Source organism: Ornithorhynchus anatinus, chromosome 12 (assembly GCF_004115215.2).
Source record: "Ornithorhynchus anatinus isolate Pmale09 chromosome 12, mOrnAna1.pri.v4, whole genome shotgun sequence".
Classification (NCBI taxonomy): domain Eukaryota; kingdom Metazoa; phylum Chordata; class Mammalia; order Monotremata; family Ornithorhynchidae; genus Ornithorhynchus; species Ornithorhynchus anatinus.
Genome location: NC_041739.1, coordinates 46,914,247 through 46,939,720, shown reverse-complemented (window position 1 = coordinate 46,939,720; position 25,474 = coordinate 46,914,247). Strand labels below are relative to the sequence as shown.

General features: G+C 46.5%; 1 protein-coding gene across 3 annotated transcripts in view; it reads right to left on the bottom strand.

The window, feature by feature from the left end:
* SLC9B2 (solute carrier family 9 member B2) overlaps positions 1-15,070 on the bottom strand; it is a 62,682-nt gene extending 47,612 nt beyond the window's left edge. For 2 of the 3 annotated variants that reach the window (XM_029076599.2, XM_029076601.2), the window contains exons 1-4: positions 14,058-14,562; positions 3,592-3,694; positions 2,907-3,087; positions 955-1,125 (exon numbers count right to left, since the gene is read on the bottom strand). In XM_029076599.2, the coding sequence (XP_028932432.1) occupies positions 955-1,125; positions 2,907-3,087; positions 3,592-3,694; positions 14,058-14,119 (517 nt within the window). In that variant the 5' untranslated portion in view covers positions 14,120-14,562. Of the gene's footprint in view, positions 1-954; positions 1,126-2,906; positions 3,088-3,591; positions 3,695-14,057; positions 14,563-14,900 lie in introns of those variants that run through there. The other variant, XM_029076600.2, reaches the window with a different exon arrangement.
* Between the last annotated feature and the right edge of the window lie 10,404 nt (positions 15,071-25,474).

Genomic DNA, 25,474 nt, shown 5'->3' with positions numbered 1-25,474 from the left:
CACGCCTGGATTTAATATCACTGCTAGCAGCAGAATAATTATGGCATTTTTTAAGTTTACTACATGCCAAGCATTGTGCTAAACACTGAGGTAGATAGAGGATTATCATTCCTTGTCCCTCACAGATCACAGTTTAAAGACTCTTTGGATAAACTGCAAGCTATCTGTGGACAGGGACTGCATCAACCCACTCTGTTGTACTTCCCCAAGCTCCTAGTACAGTGTTCTGTACACACTAAGTGCTTAATAAATACCACTGGTTGATTGAAAAACATCTTCAGGAAAAAGAAGGACCCCCAACATAATAGGGTCCGTGGATGAGTCATTGTAGTTGAAAATAAAATTGCTAAGTGTCACCAGGAAGTCAGACGTAAACAAGAGAAGAAAATGGGATGGCAGCCTGATAATGATTAATAATGATGGTATTTGTTAAGCACTTATTATTGGCCAAGCACTGTAGTGAGTACTGGGGTAGATATAAGCTGGGGAGATATAAGCTGGGGTAGATATAAGCTAAGTTGGCCATAGTCTCTTTACCACATAGAGCTCAATGTCTAAGTAGGAGGAAGAACATGAGGCTTTTAAAAAGACAGGATTTAGAGGCTGGGGAGAAAATAGGAAATAAATGCAGGGCATCAGACTACTCTCCCAGAAAATGGCCTGATGATCGTCTAGTAATAACTCCAGAATTAGAACCACTCCTCATCTGGGAGGCACCATTACTTCTAAAAGTAAATTGAAAAGTAAAATAAAATAAAAGCAAACCCACCTGAAAAAAATACCAAAATGGGAAAGAAATCATGAACTACTCTCTGCACACTACCTCTCAGACACTTCGCGACCATTCCCCTGCACTTACATGCTACTAAGGTCTAAGCCCCAATTTACTACCTCAAACAGGCAGGATATTTGCAGTATACACTTGGGAGAAATATGGAGTGGTTTTGCACTTACCAAGAAGAGGAGGTAGTGGAGGCAATGAAGGGAATTTAATGAGTCCCAAAAGTTTACCTCCAATGACAGCACAATAGAACATGAGTAAAATTCCAAATAGGTTTCCACCAGGTAGACATTCACGGCCAGTAATGGACCAGATGACAGCCCACAACAAAACCACCATGGTAACTGTATAAAAGTCAGGGAAATAAAAGTCTGTAAATAATGCTGTGCGACAAGTGGCCTTATAGAGTCTCTTTAACCTTCCAGCATGCAAATGTGTGGTAGTTACAACTGTCGGCATTTTAACTTTAAAAAAAAATCTGTAGTTGATCACATCCTAATTTCTTGGACCAAGAGCCTGTATTAATTGGGATGGGTGATGTGCTGCACTGTATTCATAAATGTTTTAAAGATCATTTTCTTTTCATCTCAGTCATTACAAACTATCCATCTAGTTGAATGCTAAGAGGCTAAATGTATGTCCTTGGAAGAATTAACGATGGTTTGCAGCTTGGGTACATGAGGGTACATGCTGGGTATGGTGTAGAGGGAGAGCTGTGGTTCTGCAAATCAGAGGTCCCAGGTTATAATCCCAGCTCTGCCACCCAACTTCTGTGTGGACTTGGGCAAACCACTTAACCTTCCCCAAGTAGCGTGGCTTAGTGAATAGAGCATGGGCCTGGACCAGAGGGCTTGGGCTCTAATTCTGGCTCTGCCATAAATCTGCTGCATGACCTTGGGCAAGTCACCTCACTTTTCTAGGCCTCAGTTATCTCATCTGCAAAATGGGGATGAAGAGTGTGAGCCCTGTGTGGGATAAGGACTGTGTCCAACCTGACTAACGTGTATATACCCCAGCATTAAGAACAGTGCTTGGTACACAGTAAGTGCTTAACAAATATAATTATTATTATTATTTCCCCAAAGTGAAGGCACATCTCCTCCAAGAGACCTTCCCTAACAAGTCCTCCTTTCCTCTTCTCTCAATCCCTTCTGCATTACTTTGACTTGGTCCCTTTATTCATCCCCCTCTCAGCCCCACAGCACTTATGTATGTATCTGTAATGTTATTTATTTATATTAATATCTCTCTCCCCCTATAAACTTTAAGCTCACTGTGAGCAGGGAATGTGTCTGTTACATTATTATATGGTACTCTCCCAAACACTTAGTGCAGTGCTCTGCACACAGCAAGCGCTCAACAAATATGATTGACTGATTGACTACATGGCGGTGTATTAGTGAAAAACAGAGCGGGTAGTCCAAGTCGGGAGCCCAGAAGCTCTGAAGAGTAAGAGGGATGAGTTCACACCTGTCACTATCAATCTGACTAACCCAAAACCACAGTGGATAAAGGCTGCAGGACAAGATTATTTCCTAAATCTCAGATTTCCCGAACTCTTGTCCAAGTGCTTCTGAAATAGGCCAACAGACTTGTTGCTTGCTGTAGATGTTTTACTCTGTAATAAGCTAGTCTAACTGAACTGAACCAAGGGAGGCCTGGATCCTTCCTGTTGCCTAGCAGCTGAATGTGCATTTCCCAACCTTTTTTCCCTAGGCCCGCTAAAACAAGTTACAGGGTTTGTGATTTTGTCTGAATCCAATTAACGGTCTGAATCAGACACTAAAGACTGTGACCTAATTTCAGCCAAAACATCTCTGGTGCCAGATGTGTATTCTGTTTCACTTTTCAGCTCTCTCTCAGGCATTAAAAGGAGCCTGCTGAGTCTATACCTTGGATCAAAGTAACTCCCGGTTCATAAAAAACTCCACACCCACGTCAAAGCCAAGCCACTTCAACACTGCTTTACTGATCTGCTTAAAGCTTGATTTGACAGGCTAAGAGTAATAAACCCATCACCACCTGACAAGTTTAGAGAATTATTTTCAACTATTATCCAGCCAATTAAGCCCTGTTCTGATTCCGAAGCAGCAGTGATGCTCAGTATCTTCCGCCCTTTACGTACCATTTGTGATTATCAGATCCAGTATACCATGGGGCGGACAAGCACATATCTGCCTCAGTTTCCCCAAGGGCTGGGGTTCCGTCTGTGGGTCTGGGAGCTGCTGCTCTCCACTGTTGACCACAGCACTTTGTTCCGTTTGTTCATTTCCTTCTACCCCTTTGGGGTCTGCAGAGGCTGTCCCCTGAGTAAAAACAATGAACCATTTTCAGAAATTCACATTTGAAGCATATGCTCTCTTTTTGATGTGTTTAACACTGTATTTTATAGCTTTGCTCATTTCCATTACCCTGTGCAAGACTTGTTTCAGAAGGTAGTAGATTTAATCCCTCTCTGAATTTGACTTAGACAATAATGATAAAAATGGTCATCTCTCCCCACATTCCCCTTTGTAGAAAACAAACCTGATCATGGTTGATTTGGAAGAGAAAATCCTATGTTCCCTTCCCTTCCTCCTTAAACTGAGAACCCCGGATGTAACAGGGATTGCACGTGATCTGATTATATTGTATCTACTCCAGTGCTTAGGACAGTGCTTCCCACATAGTAAGCACTTAACAAAGACCACTGTATTACTAGTAATAGTATTATCCAATTATTTTAGGCATTCCTAAAATATTTATACACACGAGGAACAAAAGTATTAGCATGAGCAGGGAAGAAACTATATGTGAAGAATGAAAACTACCTGTATCGTTTGAGTAAATGAGGTAATGCTTTTTATCACTGTAGTTGCTGGTTGGAGATTTTTGCTGTCAGCTGTATTATCTTCATTTTCCATAACCTGTAAACTAAGACCAACATGACAAGAACAAAAATTAGTTTTCAATAATAAACAGAAAAATGCACTTAACCCAAAAATGTAACATAAAATAAAAGATATATTTCCCTTAGTGATGTCAATTTCCCCATTCCCACGTTATTCAGATTAAGACCACATTGGCAAGGCAGATTTCACAGAAGCCAGAAAAGGTTCTAATGTCTCACCCTTTTTTCCTCTTGTCCTCATATGCCATACATATTACCTCCATCTTAAAACGATTTTGCTGAAAGAGCCTTTGGTCCCTGATCTATTTTTTTTTATGATATGTGTTAAGCACTTACTATGTGCCAGACACTTTACTAAGCGCTGGGGTAGATATACTATAATTAGGTTGGACACAGTCCACCTTCTACATGGGGTTCCCAGTCTTAATCCCCATTTTACAGGTGAGATAACTGAAGCACAGAGAAGTTAAGTGACTTGCTCAAGGTCATACAGTAGACAAGTGGCAGAGCAGGAATTAGAACTCAGGTCCTTGTTCTACCCATTAGGCCATGCCACTTCTCATTTCCTTTTATTTATTTTCATAACCTAGTGCCAGACTCATCACTGTCAAATGGACTAATTCTGTTTAAGTATTTCCAAGACTTTGGAGTAAGATCCCAGTAGTAAATCTGATTTCTCCCTTCCACAGCACTGTCGCCTAGCGGAAAGGACACGGTTCTGGGAGTCACAAATCCTGGGTTCTAATCCTGGGTCCATCACTTTTCTGCTATGTGACCTTGAGCAAGTCATTTTACTTCTCTCCAAATCAGTTTCCTCATCTGTAAAATGGGGACTGGAGCAAATACTTGTTCCCTCCACCTCCTTGGACAGTGAATCTCATGTGCGACAGGGACTGTAACTACCTCAGTGCTTAGCACAGTCAGTGCACAGAAATACCATTTTGTTATTATTTTAATACTTATTTTGCAACATCTTCTCCTCCTTTCTACCAAATAAAGTGTAGGACTTTAGTTCCCGAGAAATCCACTTTCTTACTCTGCTTCCCTGGCATTTTTGAAGAAAATTGATGCCATGTCACCAGAAACAGAGTCAATTCTATTACCTCCTCTTATAGTCACCATCAGACATATCATTTTGGAAACAATGTTTCTCTTGATTGTGGATGCTTCAAAAACAAGACACCTCACCCATTTATTAACCAGAGCACTGCTGTTGAAATAATGCAGCTGCCAATTCCAGACAACGATCTTCTCGGAAAACTAAAGGGAATGCACTCAGCATGGCCTAGGGGACAGAGCACAGGCCTGGGAGTCAAAGGAGTTGGGTTCTAATTCCAGCTCTGCCACTCACCTTTTGTGTGACCTTGGTAAGTCACTTCACTTCTCTATGCTTCAATTCCTTCGAGGGTAAAATAAGGATTAAATACCTGTTCTCCCTCCTACTTAGACTGTGAGCTCCATGTGGGACAGGGACTGTGTCTGACCTGTTATCTTGTATCTACCTCATGCTTAGTACAGTGCTTAGTGTTACCCTTCCCCTTCTCAGGCTTGTGCTCTGGGTCAAAGAGGTGAGCTCCGCCTGGTCTCCAACACAGAGCCCCATGTACGGAGCCTTTGCTGTCTCGTGGCATCCCCGCCCAAAGGCGGTTCTTCCTCTTTGTTCCTTCCCCTCCCTGGCTCCAAACCACCACCTGGGTTGAGCTCTGCTGAGATGAGGGGAGGGAGATTCAAGCGCCTTGTTCCCCCAAGGTCCAAGGTGGTCCTGCAGTGCAGAGAGGGGACATCCCCCCACACACATACAATGCCAGACCACATGGCTCTAAGATGGAGGATCAGGCCAAGAGGCGGGGGAATCAATGGACCGTTGGAGGAGGGATTAAGAGCAATGAAGAGAGACCACTGTCTCCAGGGATGCCAACTTCATGCTCAACCGCCAACGAGAGGCCCAGGAACATGACGGACAGCAAGGGGACTAATGGGGGTCACTCATGTGGGAGCATCTTTGGGAGGACCAAGGGGAGCAGCCTGGATCAGGCAGGGGTGGGCTTATGCAAAGGAAAGGATGTGTTAAAAACCAGGTGAGTGTCAGCGGCCTGGGCCCAGTATATAAACCGTTCGTTCCGCAGAACGCTTTGTCCGCAGTTCGTTCTGTGCCCAGATGGGTGGTTGTGTGCTGAGCCCTCCCGGGAGGAAATGGGATTAAAGGTGCCTGACTTGAAGCATGCTGTGGTGTTTATCTTCTCTATGCTACTCCTCACTGGGAGTGGTAGCACTTGGCACATAGTAAAAGTGCTTCACAAATACCACAACTGTACCCACTGAGACACTAATAGAAGACTGACAGCATGCTGACTGACCTCACTGTTTGCCATTTGATGTTAATCTGCATATTATGGTGCTGCTAAAAAGGATCTAGAATTCAGATATGACATCTCTGGTAAAAATCAGCTTGTACCGCTGCCTGATTCCTCTATAATATTTCAGCAGGCTTGAAGTCTGATGCTGTGTTGAAAATACCCCTTGTTTGACAGTCTTTCAAAGGCCATGATGGACATGTTGAGTCTTCTTTCATCCCCGCTTGCATGTTTAGAATAATTTTCTGCCTGGGCGGCAGAATTCAACAACAGCATTCAACTGCAAGTTGACTTTGAAGATCTCTGGTTGTGTCTGAAGGGGGAGGGAGTTCCAGGTCAGATGTAGGACACGGGCAAGGGGTCAGCGGTAAGTTAGACAAAATTGAAGTTAGCAAGTAGGTTGGCATTAGAGAAATGAGATGCGTGGACTGGGTTGAGGTAGGAGATCAAAGTGGTAAGGCAGTAGGGGGCAAGCTGATTAAGTGCTTTAAAGTCAATAGTGAGGAGTTTCTGTTTCATGTGGAGATGGATGGGCAATCACCTGAGGTTTCTGAGGATAGGGGAAACATGAGCTGAACTATTTTTTAGAAAAATGATCGGGGTAGCAGAGTGAAGTATGGGCAAAGAGAGATTAGGGCCAGGAGGTAGGGAGGTGAGCAAAGAGGCTGATGACTACTAAGTCAAAGTAGGATATGGTAAGTGCTTGCAGCAGTATAGCAGTTTGCAGTTTGGATGGAGAGGAAAGGGCAGATTTTTAGAGATGTTGTGAAGATAGGAGAGGATTTGGTGACAGACTGAATATGTGAGTTGAATGAGAGAGATGACTCAATGACAAAGTTACAGGTTTATGAGACAGAGAGGATCATGGTGCTGTTTACTGGGATGGGAAAGGCAGGGAGAAGACAGGGTTTGGGTGGGAAGATGAGGAACTCTGATTTGGCCATGTTAAGTTTGTGTTATTGGCGGGACATTCAAGTACCAATGTTCTGAAGGTAGGAGGAGATACAAGACTACAGAGAGGGAGAGAGGTCAGGGCTAGAGAGGTAGATTTGGGAATCATCCATGTAGAAATGGTACTTGAAGCCATGGGAACAAATGAGTAGAGAGAAATTAGACGGGGACTCAGACCTGAGCCTTGAGGAACTCTCATTTGTTAAAGGGTGGGAGGCAGAAGAGGAACCTGAGAAAGATAGTAATCAGAGAGACAGGTGGAGAACCGGGAGAGGACAGTGTTTGTGAAGCCGAGGTTAGATAATGTTTACAGGAAAAGGAGGTGGTCTGCAATGTTAAAGGAAGCTGAGAGTTCGAGGAGGATTAGGATGGATCAGAGGCCATTGGATTTGGCAAAAAGGCCATCGGTGACTTCAGAGAGGGCAGTTTCCATGGGGTGAAGGGGGAGAAAACCAGATTTAGAGGGGGTTCAGGTGAGGATTGGAGAAGAGGAAGTGGAAGCAGCAGATACAGTTCTCTCAAGGAGTTTGGAGAGGAATGATAGGAGGGAGAATGGGGCAATAAATGGAGGGAGCTGTGGGGTTAAAGGAGGGTTTTTAGGGTGGGGATACATGAGCAGGATTAAAAGTAGTGGGGAAGAGAAAGTGAGTAGCTGAAGCTGTTGGTCAGGGAGGGAGGTGGCAAGTGATTTGATAACGTGTGACAAGATGAGGCCGGAGGTACTGTGGATGGAGTAGAGTTTTGTGAAGAGGAGGGAAATCTTTTGAGACACTGCTTGGAAAAATGGGAAAGTCAAAGAGGGGGAAGGAGGAGGGAGTGACTAGAGACGAGAAGGGGAGCTCACACTTGAAGGTTTCAATTTTATCAATAAAGTACATGGCCAGATCATAAGGAGCAAGAGATGTGTCAGGGGTAGAGGGAGAGAGGAAAGGGGGTTTGAGGTTAGAAGAGGTAGAAGTCTATAAGTAATCCCAAATCCATCATTCATCTGCTGCGTGAGCTTGGGCAAGTCACTTAACTTCTCTGTGCTGCAGTTACCACATCTGTAAAATGGGTCTTGAGATTACGAGCCCTATGTGGGACAGGGACTGTGTCCAACCTGATTAACTTGTATCTGCTCCAAAGCTTAACAAATACCATAAAAAGGAGTAACTTCTTAAATAGTAGAGGGCTTAAGTGTTTAGTTGGTAGTTGAAGAACATGACTGGGGACAATAAAAATTAATTAGGAAAAGCCTACAGAAATAGGTGGGATTTCAGAAAGGCTTTAAGATCCTCGCTGCTTTCCATAATTATCTACAGCATGTATGAAATGGGGTACTTTTGGATTAATAATTAGTGTATTATACATTAAGAAATAGTGACATCTAGTGAAAAATTTTAGCCCATCATTCTAATATTAAACCAAATGAGTGAGTTACAGTCACCTCAGCTGGGCAGGCAAATATTTTAGTCCTCACTACATTTGAACTACTAAAAGATGAAGTAAAGGAGCATTTAACCTGTCTTCAATAGAATATATTGAGCACCAGTGTACTGAGCACTTGGCCGAATGTAATCTAATAATGCAGTTATAATACAATGAAGCAGCAAGGGCTAGTGGAAAGAGCAAGGGACTGGAAGGCAGAGTATCATGGTTTTAATTCTGGTTCCGACATTTGCGCGGGTACAAGATAATGAGGTCAGACAGTTCCTGATCGGGTTCACAGTCTAAGGGGGAGGAAGAATAGGTAATAATAATAATAATGTTTGCATTTGTTAAGGTAGATACTGAGGTAGATATAGGGTAATCACGTTGTTCCATGTGTTGCTCACAGTCTTCAGCCCCATTTTACAGATAGTGTAACTGAGGCACAGAGAAGTTAAGTGACTTGCCCCAGGTCACGCGGCTGACAAGTTGCAGAGCCGAGATTAGAACCCATGACCTCTTACTCCCAAGACCGTGCTCTTTCCACTAAGTCATGCTGCTTCTACTGAATCCCCATTTTACAGATAAGACAACTGAGGCAGAATGAAGTTAAGTGACTTGCCCGAGGTCACACAATAGGTGGGAGGCAAAGCCGGGACTAGAACCCAGGATCTAACATAGGGACTTTTTACACAACATGCTTGCATGGCATCCAGCACTGGCTGAGGCAGGCCAAGAGTTCATCTGTAAACCAGGGATTCCTCTGAAATGTGGGAATTAAATCCTACTCCTCAGAATGTGAGCCCTATGTGAGAAAAGGGATTGTGTCCAACCTGATTATCTTGTATCTTCCCTAGTGCTTAATACAGTGCTTGGTACAGAGTAAGTGTTTAAAAAGGACCTGGATTATTATGAACAGCTGATGGGCCAAACTCCTGAGATTCTGTGACCCATGTAGCCGTCCCCAAGTTGCGCCCTTCTCACTGATATCCTATCTGGTCTCAGAGAGTGAGGAAGAGGAGGGGGAGGAAAAAGAGGAAGAGGAGAAGGAAGAGAGCAGAGCACAAGCAGCTGCACTGTGGGAGTAAAATTTGGAAGAAAGAACAAAGAGGGGAGATTCCTTTCCTCCCCATTTTTCTCAAGTCTATTTCCCTGAGGAATTGCAAAATGAGAAGCGAGCTCACTGTTAGAAAACTGCAAGGCTTTTAAAAAAATATCTTGGCAAATCCCTAATGCCCCAACAGACTCCAAGAGCAAGTCTTTGGGGTTTTGCTGCAACAGAAATGACATGACAAAGTTTTGTTTACTTTGGGCCACTTGGATGGCTGAACTGTTGCTTGGCTGGGGTTAGTTTGCTTATGGACTAAAGAAACTTTAGCCCATGCCCTGCAGCTGTTACTCGAACATGCTTTTAAGCATTTGACCTCTGCAGGGTCATTCTCTTATCGACTTTTTGAAAATGCTTTTATGCCCCTACCCCAGGTTTTACTTAGAAGACCGAACATGAGAAACCATTCCATTCAAGGGAGCTTCCCCACTATTTCTTAAGCCTCCCAGTCAATCATTCGATCAATTTTTATTGAGTATCTATCTACTGTGTTTGGGAGAAGATAACAGAATTAGCAGACATACTCCCTGCCCTCAAGGAGCTTACAACCTAATGAGGTAGACAGACTCTGAAGTAACCATACCAGTTTCTGTTGTCTAGCCCACTTCTCTCTTGGACCCTCTAGCTGCAAGTCAAGCCCAATTACTCTTAGATGAGAAGGACAGATCGCCAACTAGAAACTCCTTGACTTCTCAAGCATGGTTGTCACTGAAGACCACTCCCTCTGCCTGGTTAAGCCCCTTATGGGCCTGCCGCAGGACGTGTTTTAGTATCCTCATCTGTAAAATGGGGATTCAATATCTAGTCTCCCTTCTATTTAGACAGCAACCTACATGTGGGTCAGGGACTGTGACTGTCTTGATATCTTATATCTACCCCAGGGCTTAGTACAGTGCTTGGCACACAGTCTACACTTCACAAATATCATAATTACTATTATAACCTTGGTTTCACCAAGGCAGGTCTCTCCCAGTTTTCCTCCTACTCCTCTGGTCTCTCTTCCTCAGGCTCTTCTTCCACCCCTCAACCCCTAATTCTGAGTGGCCCCGAGGGTCTGTTCTGGATCCCATTTTCATCTCACTTTATACTCTTCCTCTCATGAAGCTCACCTGCTCCCATAGCTTCTATTCTCTGTACTACTCAGCTGGGCTCCTCAGCCTCCTCACTGGTCTCCCCACCTCCAAACTCTCCCCAGTCTATACTTCACTCTGTTGTCTGGATCATCTTTCTAAAACATTATTCTGCACACATCAATCAATCAATAGAATTTATTGAGCAGTCCCTGTGTGTAAATGCTTGGGAGAGTACAACACAGTAGAATTGGTAGACACGATCCCTATCCTCCAGGAACTACTACTATAAATCTCTCAGAATACGTCTTCCTCACTTTACATGGGTTTTTTTCTGTAGGGATTCAGACAATCTCCCCAAATTAACTTTGTCCTGGGGTAATTCAAGCATACAGTTTCAACGGTCATCTTGCTTGGGCTTCATAGGGCTTCACAAGCCATAAACACACGCTAGTACTCAGTACAGTGCTCTGCACATAGTAAGTGCTCAGTAAGCACCACTGATTGAACAATTCTTTTAATCTGAATAGTAGCAGAAGTCTTTCAGGGTCACACCTAGAGATTTTCCTGTACTCTACCAATCTCTACTACAGGAGCGAGAGCCAAGCAGAGGCCTGCCCATTCCATTCCTAGCTTGGGCAGTGGCAAGCGAGTGGAAGGCAATCTGCTACAAGTCAAAACTCCTCCATGCTGGGCAGCAGCGGCATGGGAACGAGTCGAAGGCGGAGACTCAAGTTTACCGCGTGGAAGGACGCAAAGGTATCCGTATCTTTCCCGAGAAAACTCTATGGATCCACTATCCCAATGATTTCATAGGGAGGTGGGGCGTTCTGGGAGAGATGTATCCACGGTGTCACTATGGGTCGGAGACGTCTCAGTGGCAAAAGACAATTCATTCATTCAATAGTATTTATTGAGCGCTTACTATGTGCAGAGCACTGTACTAAGCGCTTGGGATGAACAAGTCGGCAACAGATAGAGACAGTCCCTGCCGTTTGACGGGCTTACAGTCTAATCGGGGGAGACGGACAGACAAGAACAATGGCACTAAACAGCGTCAAGGGGAAGAACATCTCGTAAAAACAATGGCAACTAAATAGAATCAAGGAGATGTACAATTCATTAACAAAATAAATAGGGTAACGAAAATATATACAGTTGAGCGGACGGGTACAGTGCTGTGGGGATGGGAAGGGAGAGGTGGAGGAGCAGAGGGAAAAGGGGAAAATGAGGCTTTAGCTGCGGAGAGGTAAAGGGGGGATGGCAGAGGGAGTAGAGGGGGAAGAGGAGCTCAGTCTGGGAAGGCCTCTTGGAGGAGGTGATTTTTAAGTAAGGTTTTGAAGAGGGAAAGAGAATCAGTTTGGCGGAGGTGAGGAGGGAGGGCGTTCCAGGACCGCGGGAGGACGTGACCCGGGGGTCGACGGCGGGATAGGCGAGACCGAGGGACGGCGAGGAGGTGGGCGGCAGAGGAGCGGAGCGTGCGGGGTGGGCGGTAGAAAGAGAGAAGGGAGGAGAGGTAGGAAGGGGCAAGGTGATGGAGAGCCTTGAAGCCTAGAGTGAGGAGTTTTTGTTTGGAGCGGAGGTCGATAGGCAACCACTGGAGTTGTTTAAGAAGGGGAGTGACATGCCCAGATCGTTTCTGCAGGAAGATGAGCCGGGCAGCGGAGTGAAGAATAGACCGGAGCGGGGCGAGAGAGGAGGAAGGGAGGTCAGAGAGAAGGCTGACACAGTAGTCTAGCCGGGAAGAAGTCATACTAGTAGAAGCAGCAGTAGAAGTAATGAGAAGCAGCATGGCCTAGTGAATAGAGCATGGGACTGGGAGTCAGAAGGACCTGGTTTCTAATCCAGATCCCCCACTCGTCTGCTGTGGGATCTTGGGCAAGACACCTAGCTTCTCTGACCCTCAGTGACCTTATTCATAAAATGTGGATTAAGACTCGGAGCCCTATATGGGCAGGGACCGTGTCCAAACTGAATAGCTTGTATCTACCCCAGCGCTCAATACAGTGCCTGGCACATAGCGAGCGCTTAACAAATACCATTAAAAAAATAGCTGCATTTACCAAGTGCCCACGTGGGGCAGTGGGTAATACTGAATAAAGAAGAGACACATCTGATACCCACAAGGAATTTGCATTCTAATGGCAGAGACATTTGAAATTTGAATGGTCGAAGTACACAGCTATACAAGTGCTGAAGGGCTATACATAAGTTCATAAATGCAAGGAGTGTACATGAAGCCTGAAGAGATCCATGCACACCTGAGGACTTTGCACACAGTAAGCACTCAATAAATATGAATTGAATCTTTCTCAGACCGAGCAGCATCTTCACAGACCACAAAAACTATGTGCACTCTGTCAGGTCAGATCTGCTTGAGTGCCCCAAACTGCAGCTGGTCACGGGAACTTGTGTGTGTGTGTCCAGGTCATCATGTGAGCATGGTAACACCATAACCACTGTCCATGCCAGGGGTCACTGCCTTCCTCTGCCAAACCAAGAACCGCACCCTTGGATTCCTGGCAGTGTAGCATAGTGGAAAGGACACAGGACTGAGTGTCAGGAGACCCAGGTGCTAATCCTGGCTCTGCAACTTGCATGAAGTGTGACCTTCGGCAAGCCATTTGACTGCTCTGTGTCTCCCTTTCCTCATCTGTAAAATGGGGATTAAATATCAGCTCTACCTGCTTCACGTCTGATCCAGGCTTGGACGTAAGAAATGCGTAACAAATACCTTTATTACTACTATTATTGTTATTAGCTCCTAAAGCTCAGCTTGAGCTCCTAGGGGCATAGGCGAATTGGGCACGTGAAGGGGAAGGGAGAGAGAAGTTCAGCTGAGCCAAACTATGGGGATCAGGTGGCTTTTGTGGGGCCTCCTGAAAGCAGGGCTGGGGAGGGCAGGTCCCAGCAGAGTGGGACAAGGGACAATAAGGCAGGATTGGGTAGTGAAGAGGAGGGTGGGATAGGGTAGGACAAGCAGGGTGGGGGTTGGATCTAACTGGCCCATGCTTTAGGAAGTTTAGTGATGCCCCAACTTGGCTCAGCTACACCTCATGGTGCCACACATTCAGACCAGTCTCGGGCTACAGGGTTCTGTGACCTAACCATTAGAGAATATTCATTCATTCATTCACTCAGTATTTACTGAGCACCTACTGTGTGCAGAGCACTGTACTAAGTGCTTGAGAAAGTATAATACAACAACAAAGACAGCCAATCCCTGCCCATTACAAGCTCACAGTCTAGAGGAGGGGAGACAGACATCAATGCAAGTAAACAGACATCAACATAAAGAAATAAAATTAAATAAAATTACAGGTATATACACAAGTGCTGAGAGGCAGCAGGGGGTGGGGGGGCGCAGAATATAAAGATGAACTGCCATTTCAGAGGATGCAAACCCAGTATAAAAATCATATACCTATACATGTAATTGTCACCTACTGCAAAATATACATCGATTATGTATTAAAGTAAAAAGAAAAATCCCTACCTTTGGTGCCCACAACCTTGAAGGGTCTTGTGTTCGTATTCCATTGGAATTTCTTGGGCCATGCCTGTTTCTTGAGTCCTGAGAATACTGTGCCTCAATTCCTAACTCGATAACTACCCACCCCGCCCAATACTAGTTCTGAGCCGTTTTTAAGGAGAGGGGCAGTATTTTTTAATCTCTCCCTCAGCTTTGACGCCGGAAAGGATGAAGTACAGTTCCCTCTCTAAAATGACAATCGTCCCTCTGGTCCTTCCCGGGCCTTAGCAGTTTAAGGAACACATCAGTTCCTGCAGGAGTCCAATAGGTGTGAAATGACGTTAGTGAACAGGATGGTCTTGTTGGCCACAATAAGGGAACTACTGGGGATTAGCTGAAAGCCATTCTGCTCCTTACTTTGTAAAAAAAACTACGCGTAGCCATCTCTCGATATCCCTGAAATTCATTCATTCACTCGTATTTATTGAGTGCTTACAGTGTGCAGACCACTGTACTAAGCGCTTGGCAAGCACAACAGGGCAACAGATAGAGACAATCCCCAGCCAACAACGGGCCCACAGTCTGGAAGGGGGGAAAACAGAACAAGTACAAATAATGATGATGATGGCATCTGTCAAGCTCTGACTGTGCAATGCACTGCTCTAAGCGCTAAACGGGCATGTGGGGGTGGAAAAGGGCCCAGAGCAACGCCCCACTGCTCGTTTCCGTCCTCTACCTCGTCGTGGGCAGGGATCGACCGTCTCTCCGGCCGAACTGGGCTTTCCAGGCGCTTAGCACAGAGTGAGCGCTCGGGAAATCCGACCGACCGAACGAATGAAATCCGGCCGGCCGGGGGATCAATCCTACCGTCACCTCCGAGGCTGAACCGAGCTCGGCTGCTCAATCCCGGGCGGGAGGGGGAATCCCGTCTGCCTGCATTAGCGGCTGCATTAGTGCCTGCGTTAGCGGCTGCATTAGTGCCTGGCGGGGCCCAGGGGAAGGGTGGTCCGTCCGGAGGAGACTCCCCCACCCCGACCTCGCTAGCCACCGCCTAGCCCGGCCCCGCCCCCCGCGGGCCACCCCAACCCGGGCCCGCCGGGGGCGGGGAACGGGCAACGTCATCGTCCTAACGACGGCCTTTCGAGGCCGCTGGTGGGCAGGGCTTGTCGCTCTCCGTTGCCCAATTGTCCGTTCCAAGCGCTCAGCACAGTGCTCTGCGCAGAGTGAGGGCTCCAGATTGGAATGAATGAAAGGCTGTGAGCCCTACATGGGGCAACCTGATGGTCCAACCCAGCACTTAGAACCGTGCTTGGCACCTATTAAGGGCCCCATAAACACCACCGACTGAATGAATTTGCTATCAGTAATAACGATGATGGCATTTGATAAGCGCTTACTAGGTGCCAAGCACTGTCCTAAGCGCTTACGACTTGGTGAAGCAGCGTGGCTCAGTGGAAAGAGGCCGGGCTTTGGAGTCAGAGGGCATGGGTTCTAATCCCTCTCAGCTGTGTGACCTTGGGCGTCACTTAACCTCTCCGTGCCTCAGTGACCTCATCTGTCAAATGGGGATTAAGACTGTGAGCCTCACGTGGGACAACCTGATTACCCTGTATGTACCCCAGTGCTTAGAAAGTGCTCGGCACATAATACGCGCTTAACAAATACCAACATTATTAATATTATTATTACTAGCTGCCAGCCACGCTAGCCAGCCAGACACGAGGTAATGAAGTTGGGCACGGTCCCTGTCCCATGTAGAGCTCACAGACCTAATCCCCATTTTGTAGGAGAGGTAACAGAGGCACAGAGAATAATAATAATAATGATGATGGTATTTGTTAAGCGCTTAATATATGCCGAGCACTGATCTAAGCGCTGGGGGAGATACAAGGTAATCGGGTTGGCCCACGTGGGGCTCCCAGTCCTAATCCCCATTTTGTAGAAGAGAGAACAGAGGCACAGGGAACAATAATAATGATGATGATGGTATTTGTTAAGCCTGTACTATGTGCTAAGCACTGTTCTGAGCACTGGGGGAGATACAAGGTAATCAGGTTGTCCCACGTGGGGCTCACAGTCTTCATCCCCATTTTACAGATGAGGGAAGTGAGTCACAGAGATGTGAAGTAACTTGTCCAAAATCACCCAGCAGACAAGGGGCGGAACAGAGATTAGAACCCACGACCTTCTGACTCCCAGGTCCATGCTCTACCCACTAGGCCATGCTGCAGCGGGAGGATGGGGCTATGCAGTCGGGAGCCTGTGGTGCCCAGCTCGGCCCTTCCACCCTTCCGAAATGCTTTTCTAACTCAGGTTGCCTGGATTTTCTGGATCCAGCGTTTAGAAAAGTCCTTGGCACATAGTAAGCATTTAAGAAATACCATTAAAAAATTGCTTCTGCCCTCCCCACTGTGCTCACGTAGAACTGGCCGGGGTAGCTTCCTTGAGTCCCCACCTCGGCCCCCGCTACTCCCCACCCTCCTGGCTCTCAAGTGTCCATTTAATAATAATTGTGGATTTGTTAAGCACTTATTATGAACTAAGCACTTATGAACTTATTATGAATTATGAACTTATTATTGCAAGGGATAGTTGCAAGATAATCTGATCGGACACAACTGTTGTCACACACATGCTCACAGTCCAAGGGGGAGAGAGAACAGGTGAACATTTTACAGATGAGGAAACTGAGTCACAGAAAAGTTAAATGACTTGTCCAAGAACAGGTAGCAGATTTTCCCCTTAGTGCCCAGCTCAGGGACACTTCTGGCTATCCTCATCCCATTTGGTCTCCCCTAACCTCTGCTCTTCACAACCCCCAACACACACACAAGCATGCGCGCACGCAAACGCGCACATGCAGAGCACGGGCTTGGGAGTCAGAGGTCATGGGTTCAAATCCCGGCTCAGCCACTTGTCAGCTGTGTGACTTTGGGCAAGTCACTTCACTTCTCTGGGCCTCAGTTACCCCATCTGTAAAATGGGGATTAAGAATGTGAGCCCCAGGTGGGACAACCTGATCACCTTGTATCCTCCCCAGCGCTTAGAACAGTGTTTTGCACAGAGTAAGAGCTTAACAAATGTCATCATCATCATTATTATTATTTAATATTATTATTTCACACACACACACACACACACACACACACACACACACACACACCCAAGCGCATGCATGCACACACCCACACACGTTTGCAGGAGCCCCAAGCCTGGTACCAAGTCACTCTTGCCCCCTCAGTTCAAAAATTTCCCAAATTGCCTTCAGGGAAATTTCTTGAAATAAGTAGGGAGAAATTGTAGAGGATCCAGCACATTTTTCTTTCCACCTGTGGCCCATTAAAAACAAATGAATAAGCACATGTAAAACTAAAACACAGCAACAAGCTAAGGTGCAATCCTGTTTTTTTAAGAGCCCAAATGCACATCTATGTTCTATTTACTTATTTTTACATACTGAGTTTGTAAATATAAAATAAATGAATGTGATAATAATGATATCATAATTATGGCATTTTGTTGAGCATTTAATATGTGCAGAGCAGTGGTGTAGATAAGATACAGTCCCTGCCCAAATGGGACTCAGAGTCTAAGCAGGAAGTGATTTACCATATTCATTTAAAACTCAACTCTTAGGGTATCACACTCAAGGACGAGGTAACTGTGTGGAAAATGATCCATGTCAATCCATACCAGGCTTAGAGAGATCATTGCTCCACAGCACTGAGAAAGTGGAACTGTGTGCAGCTTGAATAGGCCAGTGACTCTAATTCTAAGAAATGGAATCTTGCTTCACAGCCTCTAACCAGACTGTGTTAGAAGTCAGCAGTTGGAAACCTGACCTAAAGATAAAGTAATTTGGCTACACTGACTCTGAAACTTTAATCAGGAAATCTCAACACGAATGTTTGAGTGGATGGAGTGGGAGAGTGTGATCAGAGCAGAAGTTCCTCTGTTTTCATCTACTACTTTGCTCTAAATAATAATAATATTTGTGAAGTCCTTACTATGTCCCAAGTATTGTATTAAGTGCTGGTTAGCTACAATCTGATTATGAACAGTCCCTGTTCCACAGTCTAAAGAGGAGGGAGACTAGGTATTGAATCCTCAATTTACCGATGGGGAACTGAGGCCCAGAGAAATTACACAGCAGGCAAGTGGCAGAGACGGGATTAGGACCTGGGTCTCCTAACTGTTAGGCCTGTTCTCTTTCTACTAAGCCAACATTTTATCTTGGCATGCCCCATCTCAGAGCAAGCAAGGAGCTATGTGGATCCAACCAGACGTGGAGCCTGCCTCTCAAACCAGCCAATTGCTACCATCCAAACCAGGGTTTCCTGACGTTTGGGTGAATTTTTTCAGGGCTGGTTGAATTGAGAGGGTAAATTTGTCCCAGCTCCAGAGGTCAGCTGCCCAGCCCAGAACAAAACTGGGAGATCTGCCTGGAATCTCAGATCTCCCCAGAGACCCCCAGAGGACTCTGGTGCTAAGGTGGAGCTTAGGGGTTCTCCAGGTTGGAGATGATACAGGAAACAGAGCACAGGAGAACACATCTCCAAACCAGGTGACCATTTCAGGCAGTTCCTCCTCATATTAGCAGTTCTCCATGGCTACTTTGCACCCAGCAACCTGTCCCTGTTGAAAAGGGATGAGAGAACTAGAGCATTTTGGAATCAGGTCAGATTCAGACACAGTCTAAGGGGGGGGGGGAGAATTAGATGAGGAAACTAAGGCAGAAGTTAAGTGAGTTGCCCAAGGTCACATAGCAGGCAAGAGGCAGAGCCAGGTCTCCTGACTCCTAGGCCTGTCCTCTTTCTACTAGGCCAAGCTACTATTTGAAAGACCTTGTGCTGTAGGAAAATCACATTATAGTAACCATTGATTCAATGGGAATTAATGAGCTAGGTAATAGATGGTTGGAAAACAGCACTATGACTGATATTTTCTGATAAAAATTCTTATTATATCTACCACTAACACTTGTCACTCATCGTTACCTCACTATTAAATATTGAAAAGTTGCAGAAACATGAAAACTGTGTGGTCAGCCAGAGGCAAAGTTTGGGAAGCTTAGTAGCATCATGCCTTTTTTTACATGGTAATAATAATAATTATGGTATTTGTTAAACTCTATGTGCCACTGTTCTAAGCACTGAGGTAGATATAAGGTGATCAGGCTGTCTTACGTGGGGCTACAGTCTCAATCCCCATTTTACAGATGAGGTAACTGAGGAACAGAGAAGTTAAGTGACTTGCCCAAGGTCACACAGCAGACAAGTGGCAGAGGCAGGATTAGAACCCATGACCTCTGACTTCCAAACCTGTGCTTTTGCCACTAGACTATGCTGTATTCCATTTATGCCCACTTATGGTTTGTGTTATATTGGAAGAGTCCATGCTGTTCATAGGATATTCCCTAATTATTTCAATATGCTATATCAAAATTGTGTAATGAAAACAAGTTTTACAACAGAACTGGGTTAACTGGGGAAGGAGGATGGCCTAGTGGATACAGCACGGGCCTGGGAGTCAGAAGACCCTTTTTTTGTGGTATCTGTTAAGCGCTAAGTATGTGCCAGACATTGTTCTAAGTGCTGGGGTAGATATCATCTAATCAAGGTGGACACAGCCCCTGTCCCCCCTAGGGCTCACAGGCTTAATTCTTATTTTGCAAATGAGGTAACTGAAAACTCAGCGGAGAACTCATTCGTTCACGTGGCTTCAACTACCACCTTTATGTGGATGATGCCCACATCTACATCTTCAGCCCTGATTTCTCTCCTCCTTTGCAGTGTCACGTTTCCTCCTGCCTTCAAGACATGTCTACTTGGATATCCTCCCATCACCTCAAACTTAGTATGTCTAAAACAGAACTTCTTATCTTCCCACCCAAACCCTGTCCTCCCTCTGTCCTCCCCATGATGGCACCACCATCCTTCCTGTCTCACAAGCCCATAAATTTGGAGCTATCCTTGACTTCTCTCTCTCATTCATCCCACATATTCAATCCATCACTAAATCCTGCGGGTTCGATCTTCGCAAAATCGCTAAAATCCGCCCTTTCCTCTTCATTCAAACTGTTACCAGGTTAATTCAATCACTTATCCTATCCCGCCTCCTTGCTGACCTCCTTAACTGCTGTCTCTCCCCACTCCAGTCCATACTTCACTCTGCTGTCCGAATCATTTTGCTACAAAAACATTCAGTCCATGTTTACCCACTCTTCAATAATAAGAATAATAATAATAAGGGTATTTGTTAAGTGCTTACTGTATTCCAAGCGCTGTTCTAAGCACTGGGGTAGATACAAGTTAATCAGGTGGGATACAGTCCCTGCCCCACATGGGTCTCGCACTCATAATCCCCATTTTACTGATGAGGTAACTGAGGCCCAGAGAAGTTAAGTGACTTCATTCAATCGTAATTATTGAGTGCTTACTGTATGTAGAACACTGTACTAAGGGCTTGGAATGTACAATTCGGCAACAGATAGAGGCAATCCCTACCCAACAACGGGCTCACAGTCTAAAAGGGGGAGACAGACAGCGAAACAAAACAAGTAGTCAGGCATCAATACTATCCAAATAGATTAATAGAATCATAGATATATATACATCATTAATAAAATAGAGTAATAAATAATATGTACAAATATACCCAAGTGCTGTGGAAATGGGAAGGGGGTAGAGCAGAGGGAGGGAGTAGGAGCAATGGAGAGGGGAGGAGAGGTGGAGGGAAAGAGAGGGCTCAGTCTGGGAAGGTCTCTTGGAGCAGGTGAGCTCTCAATAGGGCTTTGAAGAGGGGAAGAGAGTTAATTTGGCGGATGTGAAGAGGGAGGGCATTCCAGGTCAGTGGTAGGATGTGGGTCAGAGGTCGACAGCGGGACATGCGAGAATGAGGGACCATGAGGAGGTTAGTGGCAGAGGAGCAGAGTGTACGGGGTGGGCTGTAGAAGGAGAGAAGGGAGGTGAGGTAGGAGGGGGCAAGGTGATGGAGAGCTTTGAAGCCAAGTGTGAGGAGTTTTTGCTTCATGCCAAGGTTGATAGGCAACCAATGAAGGTTTTTGAGGAGGGGAGTGACATGCCCAGAGCGTTTCTGTAGAAAGATAATCTGGGCAGCAGAGTGAAGTATAGACTGAAGTGGGGAGAGACAGGAGGATGGGAGATCAGAGAAGGGGCTAATGCAGTAATCCAGTTGGAATATTATGAGAGATTGTACCAGTAAGGTAACAGTTTGGATGGAAAGGAAAGGGTGGATCTTGGAGATGTTGTGAAGGTGAGACCGGCAGGTTTTGGTGATGGATTGGATGTGTGGAGTGAATGAGAGAGCAGAGTCAAGGATGACACCAAGGTTGCAGGCTTGTGAGACGGGAAGAATGGTAGTGCCATCCACAGTGATGGGAAAGTCAGGGAGAGGACAGGGTTTGGGAGGGAAGACAAGGAGCTCGGTCTTGGATATGCTGAGTTTTAGGTGGCAGGCAGACATCCAGGTGGATATGTCCTGAAGACAGGAGGCAGGAGGAGATATGAGCCTAGAGGGAGGGAAAGAGAACAGGGGAGGAGATGGAGATTTGGGTGTCATCTACATAGAGATGATAGTTGAAGCTGTTGGAACAAGTGAGTTCACCAAGGCAGTGAGTATAGATGGAGAACAGAAGGGCACCAAGGGACCCTTGAGGAACCCCTACAGTTAGTGGATGGGAGGGGGAGGAGGAGCCCGTGAAAGAGACCGAGAATGAACGGCTAGAGAGATGAGGAGAACCAGAAGAGGGTGGAGTCTGTGAAGCCAAGATTGGATAAGGTGTGTAGGAGAAGGGGATGGTCGACAGTGTCAAAGGCATCTGAGAGGTCGAGCAGGATTAGATAGAGTAGGAGCCATTGGATTTGGCAAGAAGGAGGTCATTGATGACCTTTGAGAAAGCAGTCTCGGTAGAGCAGAGGGAACGGAAGCCAGATTGGTGGAGGTCCAGAAGAGAGGTGGAATTGAGAAATTCAAGGCAGAGAGTGTAGACGACTCATTCTAGGAGTTTGGAAAGGAAGGATAGGAGGGAGATAAGGTGATAACGGGAAGGGGTAGTGGGGTCAAGAGAGGGTTTTTTTAGGATGGGGAGACATGGGCATGTTTGAAAGCAGAGGGGAAGAAGCCGTTGGAAGTGGTTGAAGATGGAAGTTGAGGAGGGAAGAGGCAAGAGTTTTTATAAGATGAGCGGGAATGGGGTCTGAAGCACAGATGGAGGGGGTGGCACTTGCGAGGAGGGAGATCTCCTCTGAAGATACTGCTGGGAAGGACGGGAAAGTAGGCGAGAGGGTTGGGAGCACGGGGAATGGGAAAGGAGTAAGGGTGACTTTGGGGAGCTCAGCTCTGATGTTGTTAATTTTCCTAATGAAGTATTCATTCATTCATTCAATAGTGTTTATTGAGCGCTTACTCTGTGCAGAGCACTGTAGTAAGCGCTTGGAATGTACAAATCAGCAACAGATAGAGACAGTCCCTGCCCAGTGACAGGCTTACAGTCTAATTGGGGGAGACAGACAAAAACAGTAGCAATAAATAGAATCAAGGGGATGCACATCTCATTAAAACAATACCAATAAATAAAATCAAGGTGATGTACATCTCATTAACAGAATAAATAGGTTAATAAAAAATATATACAAATGAGCAGACGAGCACAGTGCTGAGGGGAGGGAAGGAAGGGGGGAGGATCAGAGGGAAAGGGGGGGGAAGGGAGCTTAGCTGAGGGGAGGTGAAGGGGGGGTAGAGGGGCAGCAGAGGGAAAAGGGGAAGCTCGGACTGGGAAGACCTCTTGGAGGAGGTGAGCTCTAAGTAGGGCTTTGAAGAGGGGAAGAAAATTAGTTTGGCAGAGGTGAGGAGGGAGGGCATTCCAGGACAGCAGGAGGACGTGGCCAAGGGGTAGACGGCGAAATAGGCAAGAACGGGGCACAGTGAGGAGGAGGGCGGCAGAGGAGTGGAGCGTGGGGGGTGGCCAGTAGAAAGAGAGAAGGGAGAAGAGGTAGGAGGGGGCAAGATGATGGAGAGCCTTATAGCCTAGAGTGAGAAGTTTTTGTTTCGTGACGAGGTTGATAGGCAACCACTGAAGGTTTTTAAGAAGGGGAGTGACATGTCCAGAGTGTTTCTGCAGGAAGATGAGCCGGACAGCGGAATGAAGAATAGACTGGAGTGGGGAGAGACAGGAGGAAGGGAGATCAGAGAGAAGGCTGACACAGTAATCCAGCCAGGATATTATGAGAGCCTGTACCAGTAAAATAGCCGTTTGGGTGGAGGGGAAAGGGCGGATCTTGGCGATATTATAAAGGTGAGACTGGCAGGACTTGGTGACGGAATTGGATGTGTGGGGTGAATGAAAGAGCCTAGTCAAAGATGACACCGAGGTTGCAGGCTTGAGAGACGGAAAGGATGGTCATACCATCCACAGTGATAGGGAAGTCAGGAAGAGGACAGAGCTTGGGAGGGAAGATAAGGACCTTAGTTTTGGACATGTTGAGTTTTACGTGGCAGGCAGACATCCAGGTAGAGACGTCCTGGAGGCAGGAGGAGATACGAGCCTGAAGGGAGAGGGAGAGGACAGGAGCAGAGATGTAGGACAGATCGTTGGGGATGAGGGATGGAGGAGGGGGAGGAGCAGGGGGCCTGAGGAGGGAGTTAAATGTCTGGAAAGGTTGGCAGGGGTGATGGGCATGAGTGTCAATGAGGAAAGAAAAATAGTTTTGTCTGGCAGAGGCGAGGGCAGAGTTAAGACAGGAAAGGATAAAGTTAAAGTGAACACGTTTGGCTTGGTGCTTAGATTTTCACCAGCAGCGTTCAGCAGCTCGAGCATAAGAGCAAAGGAAGTGGACAATGGGAGTGATTCAGGGCTGTGGATTAATGGAGTGAGAGCGACAGAGGGAAAGGGGAGCCAGTGAGTTGAGATGAGTAGAGAGGGTGGGGTTGAGAGCAGTAATCTGGTCATCAAGTGTGGATAGAGAGGATAGGGAGGCAAGGTGGGGGTTAATGCTTGGAGAGAGATGGATGGGGTCGAGAGAGCAGAAGTCTCTGTAGGTGAGGAGTGTGAGAAAGGAGGCAGGTGAGATTAAGGTCAGAGAGAGGGATTTCAGAGTTGGTGAGGATGGAGATAGTGTAGTGATAAGAGATGATGAGATCGAGGGTGTGACCAAGTTGGTGAGTGGGTGAGGTGTGGTGGAGCAGGAGGTTGGCAGAGTCAAGGGGTGATAGAAGGCGGGTGGCAAATGAGTCACCGAGTACAGCCATGAGGATGTTAAAAGTCTCTAAGGATCAGAGTGGGCATGGAAAAAGAGAGAAGGAAGGTGAGAAAGGGATCAAGGTGGTTAAGGAAGTTGGAGGTGGGACCGGAGAGCGGTAGATGACATCTACAAGAATCTGGAGAGGGAGGTAGAGGCGAATAATATGGGCTTCAAAGGCGGGGAAGGAGAGGGAAGGGGGGGAGGGGACAGTGTGAAAGCTGCATTGAGGTGTGAGAAGGATGCTGACACCTCCTCCTTTCCCGGTGAGTCTGGGGGAGTGGGAGGAGAGGCCTCTGCTGGAGAGAACAGCAGAAGAGACCGTGTCATCTGGGGTGAGCCAGGTTTCAGTGAGGGTGAGGAGGAGGAGAGAACAGGAAAGGAACAGTAAAAGGATGAAAGGGAGTTTACCTATAATGGAGCGGGGGTTCCATAGGCCACACTTGGCAGCAGCTGTGGAGGGAAGGGAGAAATGGGGAAGGGTGCGTGGTGTGGGGAGGTTTGGATAGGAACGAGATGGCGGGGACCTGGACAGGGAGAAGGGAGTTAGGGGTGGTGATGAGACAGGAGAACTGGGATGGGAGAGGGCGGGAGGGGGGAAGTGGTTGGAAGGGAGGGGTTTGGCGGGGACCTGCGCAAGTGGAGGGGGATGAGGGTTGGCGCTGGTACAGTGGGATTCTAGAAAGGGAGTTGGGGGGGGAGTGAGGGAAAGAGCTGGGTGGGAGAGGGGAAGGGGAAGGTGAGGATAGGGAAGAGGAGATGGGAGCAGAGGAATTGGAAGGTCATGGTGAGAACAGGCAGCACTGAGATCAGTTAATAATTTACATGCAATAGCAATAATATAATATGCCGGTGATGCCCAGAGTAGAATGTTGAATTGTACATGGGTAAATCAAATAAAAAATCAGGATGTGGGCGAGAGGTCGGCAGCGAGACGGACTACATCGAGGTACAGTGAGAAGGCTGGTATTAGAGAGGCGAAGGGTATGGGCTGGGTTGTAGTATGGAAGTAGCGAGATGAGGTAATAGGGGACAAGGAGACTGAGGGCTTTATCGTCCATGGTGAGAAGTTTCTGTTTGATGTGGAGGTGGATGGGCAACCCCTGGAGTTTCTTGAGGAGGTCACACTGCAGACATGTGGTGGAGCTTAGATTAGAACCTAGGTTCCTCTGACTCCCAGGT